Here is a 10,757-nt window from a genome sequence, read left to right as displayed (position 1 = left end):
AACATCACTAATGTGAAAATATGTTTAATAGGAATGCATATGTATAGCCTATATCAGCTTGTGCGCCATCTTGTGGAGGTTGGTGGGAGGAAGGGGGAGAAAAATTTTAAACTCAAAAGCTTATGGAAGTGATTGTTGATAAATCAAAATTAAAAAAAAAAAAAGAGATGGGAAAGGGGGCAGCTAGGTGGTGCAGTGGATAGAACTCCGGCCTTGGAGTCAGGAGACCTGAGCTCAAATCCAGCCTCAGACGCTTGACTTGATACTTACTAGCTGTGTGACCTTGGGCAAGTCACTTAACCCCAATTGCCTCACCAAAAAATAAATAAAAAATAAGCAAACAAATGAGATGGGAAAATAGCCTCCCAAAGGGACACCATCCATTGAATACATTTGAATTACAGCATGTTTGCTAAGGAATCAGATGGTTGCTGTGAAAAACACACCAGAAAGAGGAAACAAAACACAACAGAAAAAAAAATAGCAAGTGGTATGCTTCGATCTGCAAACTCCATAGTTCTTTCTCTGGATGTGGATAGCATTTTCCAACGCGATCCCATCTCTTTTAATGAAGACTATTTTTTGCCATTGCTTTGTCTGAGATCATGATAGGTACCTCTGCTTTTATAAATTCAGCTGAAGCACAACAGATTTTATTTTACCTATGCCTTACTTTTAACTGCGATTCTGTTTCAAGTGCTTCTTTTAAACCACTTTTTGTTGAATTCTGCTTCTTAATCCACTACCATCCTCCTCCATTTTATGGGTGACTTCATCCCATTCACATTCACAGTTCTCTTTTATATGTGTATTTTTCTCTCTACTGTTCTCTTATACTTTTTCATCTCTTTGCTCCCTACTTTCTTCAAAGAGGAGGCAGGTGGTGGGAGGAAATATGCTCAGCACCACTGTTCTATGTGATAATGTTCTTTTCCCTGCTTCTTTTCTCTTCTCTTTACCCAGAACCCTAATTCTTAACTTTTCTTTTAAACCTCTCTTCATAGTTTACCCCTGAGCTTAGAGTTTGTTTTGTTTATAACTAATCCTTCTCTGAATTTATCTTTATCCCCATTTCCTATTTCCCTTTTTTTCCTGAATCTATTTCTATACCTAACTCTTGTGTTCTACCCACCTTTGACCTGTTCAGATGAAACTGAAGTTCAAGTGACACCTGCTTCCCCTCCACACCTTCCTTATTCATATAATCTTCCATTTGTGCATGTTGATCATGTAGGATAAATCCCTACCCTTGCTTCCCCCCTTCCCTTCCTTTTTCTGACCATTCCTAGACCCTCTGTCTTAACTTCTATAATCCAGATAACATTTAGCATGCTAAAGGGATATTTGTATCATCTCTCCTTATTAGAAGGTAAACACTTCCCTCTTTGTATAGTTCCTTCCACTGGCTCACTTATATTTATTTCAGAGCTCCTATTCATCTCTGGTATTTTCTTCAGAAATTCTTGTAAATTTAAAAGTCCTTTTTTCTCCCTGGAGGATTATACTTAGTTTTCCTGGGTAAAAAAAATTTTTCTTCATTGTAAGCCTTTATCTTTTGCTTTTTGGAATACCATACTTCAAGCTCTCTGCTCCTTTAAAGTAGTGGCTGCTAAATCTTGTGTGATGGACTGTGGCTCCTTGGTGTTTGAACACTTGCTGGCTAATCACAGTATTTTTTCTTTGACTTAGAAGCTCTGGATTTTGGCTGTGATATTCCTGGGAGTTTCTATTTGGGGGGTTACTTTTTTTGATTTTGTCTTCCTTTTCCATTATGTCTAGGCATGTGTCTTTCTTAATTTTTTGAAATGATATCCAGGCTCCTTTTTTGGTTCTAGTTTTCAGGTAATTCAATGATTCTTAAATTTTCCCATCAGATCAGATGTTTTTGATACGAGATTCCACACATTTTCTTCTATTTGAAAAAAATCATTTTCTGACTTTCATTTTTTTCTCTTGCAGTCATTAACTTCTTTTGTCCATTCTAAATTTTAAGTCTATTCCTTGAATAAGGAATCGTACCTCTTGCACAAAGTAAGCTGTTATTCTAAATCTTCCTTCCAAAACTTTTATCTCTTCCAGCTTTTTAGTAGTTCAGTCATTTCAGTTGTGTCCCGTTCCCTATGACTCCATTTGGGATTTTCTTGGCAGACACACTGGAGTAGTTTGCCATTTCCTTCTCTCCATCTTATTTTATAGATGAGGGAACTGAGGCAAACAGGATTAAGCTCATGGTTACAGAGCTAGGAGTGTCTGATGCTGGATTTGAACTCATGAAGAGGAGTCTTACTGACTGGTGCTCTATCCACTGTGTCACCTAAGTTGCCCTAAACTTCTGCTTTGCCAAGTTTGTCAGTATGTTTCAGTTGGTCTGTGATTTTTCAGTTCTGTCCGACTCTTCTTACCCCATGTGGGGTTTTCTTGGCAGAGATACTTAAGTGCTTTGCCATTTCCTTCTCCACCTCATTTTATAGATGAGGAAACTGAGGCAAACAGGGTTAAGTGACTTGCCCAAGGTCATACAGCTACTGAGGTCAGATCTTTGTGATTCCAGGCCTAGTATCCTATTCACTCTAACACCTAGCTACCCAGCTAGTACCTTTTATAATTCCATTTTTAAAAGTTCTAAAAATTCCTCATTTTTTCTAGGATTCTAGTTGAATTGTAGCCAAGTTGTATTTTTCTTTGAAGCTCTGCTTGTGAATGTTTTGGAGTTAATGTCTTCTGGATTTGTGACTTGGGCATCTCTGGCTTGTTACTGTGAGTCTTTTTACTCATTCTTCCAGCATTACTTCTTAAATTGGTACTTTGTGTTAGGGCCAGGTTCTGTACACTTTCAGAGAGCATTTGGGGACCTTGAGTAATTCTAGTTTGTATTATCTGGGGTCCTACCATTTCCTTTCTCCAGGAGTTCAGTGCTGTATCTTTTCAAGGACCATAAGGGCAGTTCAGGCCAGGGAGCTACTAACCTTCAACAAGCTCCAAGTGGTCTGAGCTAGGGCATAACCTGGACTGAGCTTCCCAGGCTCTAAGCCATGATTTGTGTCTAGGCCACACAACTGCAGACTTGCCCTGGGTAGAGGTCCAATAGACTGTTGTTGGCTGCAGCCCCTGTCAGCTAACTATGACCCTGTAGTTTCAGAGCTGCAGGCTGACCCCTGGTTCTATAGATCCTAGCATACATAGCTACTAGACCCTAGGCAGTCTTAGATGCAGCACTAAAACTACAGAGCTGCCAGCCCACGCTGATCTGCATCCCTGATCCTGCTTCAGAGCCAACCCACCTGTGTTGCACAATTTCTGGTCAGTTTTCTGTGGGCCAGGGGCAGCTAGGTCACACAGTGGATAGAGCTCCAGGCTTGGAGTCAGGAGGACCTGAGTTCAAATCCGGCCTCAGATACTTGACACCTACTAGCTGTGTGACCCTGGGCATGTCACTTAACCCCATTGCCTAGCAAAAAAGGACAAAATAATTTTCTGTGGGCCAAATTTGGGCTGGAAAAACAACTCATGATAGTCTTCTCATATAGCACTCTTCTTAGATCTTAGTGTAGTGGTATAGTGTGGGGAGACTTGTACTGTACTCCTTCTTCCCTCTCTGGATTCTACTATGTTCATTTCACTATTGTTCAGAATGTGTGTGACACTCCTCTTTGTTAATTTTTTGGCTAGGCAATGGGGTTAAGTGACTTGCCCAGGGTCACATAGCTAGTAAGTGTCAAGTGTCTGAGGCTGGATTTGACCTCAGGTTCTGCTGACTCCAGGGTCAATGCTCTATCCACTGCGCCACCTAGCTGCCCCACCTTGGGCACATTCTTTAGAAACTCTTCAACTTCCACAAAAATTTATCCAGTGTTATTTTGATTTTTGGAAATAACCAAAAGTCATTCAAAGCAAGCTAAGTCTGGTGAATAAGGTAGGTGATCCTGTCAGATAATGCTGGTTTAGCTCTAAAGTAAGGAGTGACTAGATGAATTTGTGTACGTGACCCATAAGCTGGCTGCAGTACAACTTTATATTGATACCTTGCATTTCTGTTTATCTTAGACTATTAAAGTTAGTTTATGTTCCCTGAACCATATGAACTCAAGATAAAGTATATAATGGCCTAGGAATAAATGAGAACTGTATGTAGACTTTTTAGAAATAGGGTACCTGACAAACACAGGATCTAAGTGGCAGGGGACCTCAGAATCTCCCTAGCCCAATTTAAGCCTGGACCAAAATAATTTTTGCAATACCTCAACAAATGATTATCCAACTTTTACCTGACGACCTCAAATGAGAGGTCTTCCCAATCCATGATCACAAATTTGGCTTACCCAAAAGTGACCAGAAGAGATACCATGGAAAAAGGGTGTGTCACTACTCAGGCCCATTCCACTTTTGAATAGCTATAATAGTTTTTCCCCTACACTAAAGGAGCCTAAATTTGTCCTTCTATAACTTTCACCTGTTGTCCTACTTCTGCCCTCTGCTGACAAGTAGGACAAGTCAAATATTTCCACATCTACATACCCTACGGGGACATAATATCTTTCTCTTCCTGTGGGTGTAGTCTAAGGTTTCATGGGCTCTCCTATATCTACACTCATAATCTCTTGGAGGCATCATGGGTTTAATTATCAGCTGTTTACAGATGACTTGTATAACTGTAACAGCAAATTTTTTTCTGGATGTTTCATAAGTATATCAAATGTGTGCACAATTACTCTTTCCCTCCAAACTGTCCTATTTTTGTTGAAGGTACCAATATTCTAGTTACCTAAGTTTGCAAACTTGGGAGTTATCCTTAAATCCCTACTCTGTTACCCCATTTGCCAACTCATCAATTCTACTTTCACAATGTATCTCAAATCCATCCCCCTCGTTTTCACTCACAGGTACCACCCTAGTTCAGGCCTTCACCACCTCTCTTGGATCACTGCCAATAGCCTCCTAATTGGCCTCCACGTCTCATCTCTTCCTCCCCTATCCTATCTTCTTCACAGCTGCCAAAAGCGCTACCCCTCAAGCACAGGTTTCTCTTATTCCCTTCATTCTCTCACTCAGCAAACCCTAATGGTTTCCTGCAACCTCTAAGGTCAAATACAAATTCCTGTGTTCAGCATTTAAAGGCCCTCACGACCTGGCTGCAAACTACTTTTCCAGCCTTACAAATACTTTACTTCTCTTAATGCATTCTTCAGTCCTGGAATGTCCCCTGGAATGCACTCTCTCTTTATTCTTTCCTCTTAGAATCCCTAGTTCCTTCTCACCAGGCAATGAAGTTCATTTAGAGACCTAGATGGAAAGTATCAGGTTCACTTCAAGTCCTTTTCTGATCAGAAACATCTTTGGATTTCATTTAACCTTTCTGGCATCACTTCTTTCCATTATAATTGGGCCAAATATGCCTCCCTTCCCCATTCTGTTTACTGAGATGTAAGAATTATAGCCAGCATTTATGTGGTGCTTTAAGGTTTGCAACATAGACATTAATAAAATCTCGTTTGATTTCCACAACAATTCTATGATACACCTGTTGTAATTGTCCTCATTTTACTAATAAGGAAACTGAAGCCAAGAAAGGTTTACGGGGCAGGGAACCAGGTCGAGCACTATGCTACCCTGTTGCCTCAGGTTAGGCTTAAGAAAAATTATGATGCCTCACCAAAAAAAATTATGATGAAAAGAATAGTGGGTTTTGAATGCTTAAGAAAAAAAAACCCAACCCAGGGCAGCTAGGTGGTACAGTGGATAGAGCACCAGCACTGGAGTCAGGAGGACCTCAGTTCAAACCCACCTCAGACACATAACACTCACTAGCTGTGTGACCCTGGGCAGTCACTTAACCTCAACTGCCTCACCAAAAACCAAACAAACAAACAAACAAACGAACCCAACCTATTACAGTCAGTCAGGAGAGTTGCCATACTTATGTCTTAAAGAATGAAGCTCCGGATTCCCAAACTTGGAGTGTTTCTAACCAGTTCTCACTTGTGTAAATGTGGATAGAGATTCGGCACCATGTTGCCAGCCTAGTGGCTTTTTCTTTAGCCACAGCAACCCAGACTATCTACTTAAGGCAGTTGGCAAAACTATAATCTGTAAGGGTGAGAAAGTGTCACGATGAAATTATAGATCCTTGAATGAAGCCTAAGGGAGGAAAGCCATAGATAAGTGGGGTACCAGAACCTTGTCCTACTATTATTTGCTACAGAGCAAGTCCACAGTTGAGAAGTGTATATTGGAATTCAGTTATTCAGGAATTAATTATGAGGACCTTTTTGTAACAGGACCTACATCACCTATAAAGTAATTCCCTGGTGTGAACCCCAAGGCGAGCATGACAGTGTAATCAAAATCAAGACAGCCTATGACAATTTAGATTTCACCTTATTTCACTCAAGTTAAAGTTGAAAAGAAAGGCACAAGAACTTTGATGATCAGGCCTCATTTGTTCTTTTTGAAATGGTTTAATCTTAATCTGGCCTCAGACACATTAGCTGTGTAATCTTGGGCAAGTCACTTGACCTATTTGCCTCAGTTTCCTTAACTGCAGAATGGTGATAAAAGCACCTACCTCCCAGAGTTATTGTGAAGATCAAATGAGATATTTGTAAATCGCTTAGTACAGTCTCTAGCACATACATATAATTATGTGCTATGTAAGTGCTAGTTATTATCATCTGAAGAACCCTCAATAATGACAACTCGCTCTGTCCAGTTATCAGCAACAAGGAAAGGTAATCTCTAATCTCTGCCCTTACCACGGAAACAGCATGTAATTTTGGGTAAGACACAATTGCTTTATGAATTAGCTTTCCTATTTGTAAAATGAGTCATCCTTGCCTAATCCAATGTCTCATTTTGCCATGAGGTCATGACTGACCCTGGATTCTCAATGCCCAGAGAATTTTAAGTTCTGGTAGATCCTTCCAAGACAGAAAAATTTCAGGTATGGGCATACAATACACTGTGTCTTTCACTCATCTTAGATTTAGAGGAAATCAATGCTGAAATGGAACTTAGAGATCACCTTGTCCAAAACTTTCTTCTTTCCTCAACTGGAAAAGTGAAGCAAAGTGATTCTCTGTCCTGCTGGATAGTCTGGATAGCAGTTATTTTGCAACTTCATAAATGCTTTCGCGGAAAAACAATTCACTTACATACAACTGAGATTATTTTTCTCCTTTATTCCTCATCACATTCTTTGAGAAATGGACTTCTTCCAGCAGTGGGGGAGCCCAAAGACACATTAAGATGACAAGTATTTCAGTACTCAAGAGAAAAAAAAAACCTCCCCCTCTAATAACCAAATACCAACCTTAACCAACTGAAAGGAGTCACATATCAACCATGAATAATACACTTTTGGCACACAAACGACCTGGTTTTGAAAACAAGGCCTCTCTGAAAACTGTTCATTTCTGTGTAATGCTCTTGGTACCCAAATTAATTTAATAGCAGCGACTAGAAAACATTTCTTTTTCAAAGGCAAGACACACAGCATCAAGGACTTCAGCTCTTGGGTGGGGGCCGTCTCAGTATACAAATCCCACTGGAGAAGGCTCTATCTGAAGGAGGATGTGATCTGCAGACCAAAGCATGCAAGAGAATCTGGCTGTCACATTTTGGCTGAATGGCCTGCAGGTAAAAGCTGGCCACAGCCTTTTCAGCAACAGAAAACCTGCTTTGCATTAAATGTTTACTTTCTTCAGAGAGGCTTAGAATACTTTGCACTCCTTGCCCCTCAGGCAAACCATACTCTTGTCCTTATGGTCCCCAGAAAATTTGGAGCCTCAATCACTATCATAATAAATGGGTCACTGATGCAAATAAATAATTTTCTCTGGGTTAAAAAAAGGTCTAATTTCCTTCCCCTCCCATCACTCTTCAGGATTTTCACATGATCACTTCAGTGCTGGTGGCAAAATATATTTTGCGGCCAACCCAGAGTATGGATCTCGGTTTACAATATGGGAGAAGGGAATCTTCTGTCCTATGGCTCTTGCCTGCTACCTAAGACAGAGAGGCTGTTCAGTCTCGGTCCAAGGCTTAGGGCTTTGTCTTTCCAAAAAGGGGCTGTCTCAAGGGAGAGGAATCAAGTGAAGAGAAGGGGTGACCTGGCCACCACCAACTGGATTTGGCTGACTGCTCATTGCAAGGCTCTTGAGCTCTGGTAACATTCGAGTGAGCTCAGAGGCACAGGACCCTAAATTTGTTCTAATCCATGCCCAAGACAGCTGCCAACTCAGTGTGCTTAAGAAATGTACCCTCTTTTTATTCCTCTAAAATGTCCACCTTGTACTGGCTAGAAAGTAAGAGAAAAACTCTTTACCTGTCCCCTTAAGGCTTCCAGAGCTGAAGGAGCTAAACATTTTAAAAAATTTTCCAAGATCACATTTCATTAATCCTGTCTATGATAACAAGAGCTCCGGCGCTGTCACAGCATTATACAGAGCAAAGCCCATGTCATCTATCTCCTCTTCATGCAAACTGCCAAAAAGATTGATGTGCTGATTAAAATAGCAGGGGAGAGATCCCTCCTCCAGGTAGCCAATCAGCTCCATGATCACCTGCTGGAACCGATCTGCTAAGGAATCCTCGGCCCAGTCTGTCTCCGCCTCACTGAGGTGGAGGATGACCTGGGCCAAGTGGCTGACGCTCAGCCTGTTCAGGGAGGGGTGGCGCCTGCAGATGCCTTGCAGGAGCTGGAGACAGAGGCGTCGGGCACCAGAATCTGCACCATCCAGCTCCCGCAGCTTAGACACCTCAGCCTGGTAGAAGTCCTGCTGCCAAAGGTTTTCCAACAGTCCTTCCTGAGGCTTGGCCAGCAGGGCCCTGTCCTCACTCTCTGTGGTGGGAAAGATGATGATTCTTAGCTCAAACTGGTCATGATGAACCTCCAGCAGGAGCTCCTCCGAGACCACTCCAGGGCGGATGAGGCAATCCAGCATGCTGCCAATGGCCGGCCAGTTGACAGAGCCTACCAGGACCTTCCGGAGCACCTCGAGGACAACGCTGGAGGAGAGGTAGCCACCCACTATGAACCGGTCCCAGGGGCTACTCCCTCGGGGAAAGTACTCCAACTGAGTCCTTCGAATCACCCAGTAGTAAGGATCATTGGCAATGGTGTCTTCTCCGGGAATGAAGCTCCACAGGTTGGGCTCTAGCACCAGTGGCACTAGCAGGCAAGTGCGGTCAGCGGCCACGGCCTCCAGTCCGTCATACAGGGTGCTGCTTGGAGACAGATTCCCAAAAGGCAGCTCTGGGAATTTACTGCGCAAAAAATTCTGCAACTCGCAGGCAATGTCACCAGCCAGCTGTTTAGCCAAGGTGATGTCAGACTCAGAGACAACCACACGGTTCTGATAGTACATGAGGAGTCTCTCCTGCAGTGTAAGGCATAATGGTGTTGGGGGACCGGGGCTGAGTTTGGACACAGTCATGGCCACAGGGTCTCTGGGTGGTTCTGCTTCTACAGAGAGGAAAAGGGCAAAATCAGGCTGTGCACTCCAGTATTAGACCAAAAACAAAAGAGGGCCCTTAAAAACTACACACATTCCATCCTGACCATAATAGGTTTGTGAGACTCAACACACCACAGATAAGGTATAGGACTGGGAAACAAAATCCAACCCCATTTCCAATTCCATTTGTCCCATTGGTAGAACAGAGATTAATACCTAGTCTCTCAAAAGGAGGGAAGACTTACAAAGAAACTTGTACAATACTCACCCAGTGGCCATCACTATGGTCACTCAGCTCAACAGTGAAATGTCCTGTCAGTGGAACAGAGGCAAGAACCACCCCTGCTGGACTGTCCTGGGAAGGCATCAGGCTAGGATGGCCTGAAGATCCCTTTCCTTGCCTACATCAGAAATGCTATGTTTGAAACAGTCCTACAGCCTAGCTTTGAGCAGCAGCTTTCAATGTGTGGTCCAGGAACTCCTGGGGATGCCCAAGATTCAAACTATTTTTCATAAAAATACCAAGACATCTTAATTTCTAATGTGGTCAATATTGACAGTTCTAACCCACATAAACAAAAGCTCTTTGGGAGGTGAGGGTGGTAAAAGTTCTCAACAACTTTTAAAAAATTCTGAAGAAGTTTAAAGGGGTCCTGAGACAAAAGAGGTTGAGAATCATTGGATCTGAGTATAGTGGTAGCTCCTACAAGAATTCAGAAAGGCCCCTGGGAGTCAGAAGACGCTGTCCTGTGCTCTTTCAGGGTTTCAGTTTCGTCCTCTGTAAAATGAGGGCCTAGACTAGATGACGAGCATAATCTATATTTATAAAGCACTCTATAGAAGGCAGCAGAGTATAGTGGGAAGAGAACTAGTCTTAGAGTCAGGAGACTAGGTTTTTAATCCCAACTGCAACACTTACTACCTGTGTGACCACAAGCCACTTGCTAAACTTCCCTGCTCCTCAGTTTCCTCATCTATAAAATGGAAATAACACATACTACCACTTGACCACTTAACACTGTTATAAGGAAAGCATTTTTCATCTTATTTTTGCTGATAGCATGTTTTATATCACTTTCCTTTCCCAACACCTCTCTCCCATACCTAGTAAGCCATCCCTTAAAACAAAGAATGAAAACAAAGAGGGGAGGAAAAAAGCAATTCAAGGGGTAGCTAGGTGTACAGAGGATAGAGCACTGGCCCTGGAGTCAGGAGGACCAGAGTTCAAATCCAGCTTCAGACCAAACACTTCACACTCACTAACTGTGTGACTCTGGGCAAGTCACTTAACCCAAATTGCCTCAC

General features: G+C 42.3%; 1 protein-coding gene across 3 annotated transcripts in view; it reads right to left on the bottom strand.

Moving 5' to 3' along the window:
- Positions 1–7,160: 7,160 nt before the first annotated feature.
- The window catches only part of MIEF2 (mitochondrial elongation factor 2), an 11,243-nt gene continuing 7,646 nt past the window's right edge, over positions 7,161–10,757 (bottom strand). For all 3 annotated transcript variants that reach the window (XM_027875063.1, XM_027875061.1, XM_027875062.1), the window contains exon 4: positions 7,161–9,460. In XM_027875063.1, the coding sequence (XP_027730864.1) occupies positions 8,400–9,460 (1,061 nt within the window). In that variant the 3' untranslated portion in view covers positions 7,161–8,399. The remainder of the gene's footprint in view (positions 9,461–10,757) is intronic.

The sequence above is a fragment of the Vombatus ursinus genome, unplaced genomic scaffold (genome assembly GCF_900497805.2).
Source record: "Vombatus ursinus unplaced genomic scaffold, bare-nosed wombat genome assembly UNPS02014807.1, whole genome shotgun sequence".
Taxonomy (NCBI): domain Eukaryota; kingdom Metazoa; phylum Chordata; class Mammalia; order Diprotodontia; family Vombatidae; genus Vombatus; species Vombatus ursinus.
Note: the sequence above shows the minus strand (reverse complement) of the source record. Positions and strands in the feature narration are given on the sequence as shown.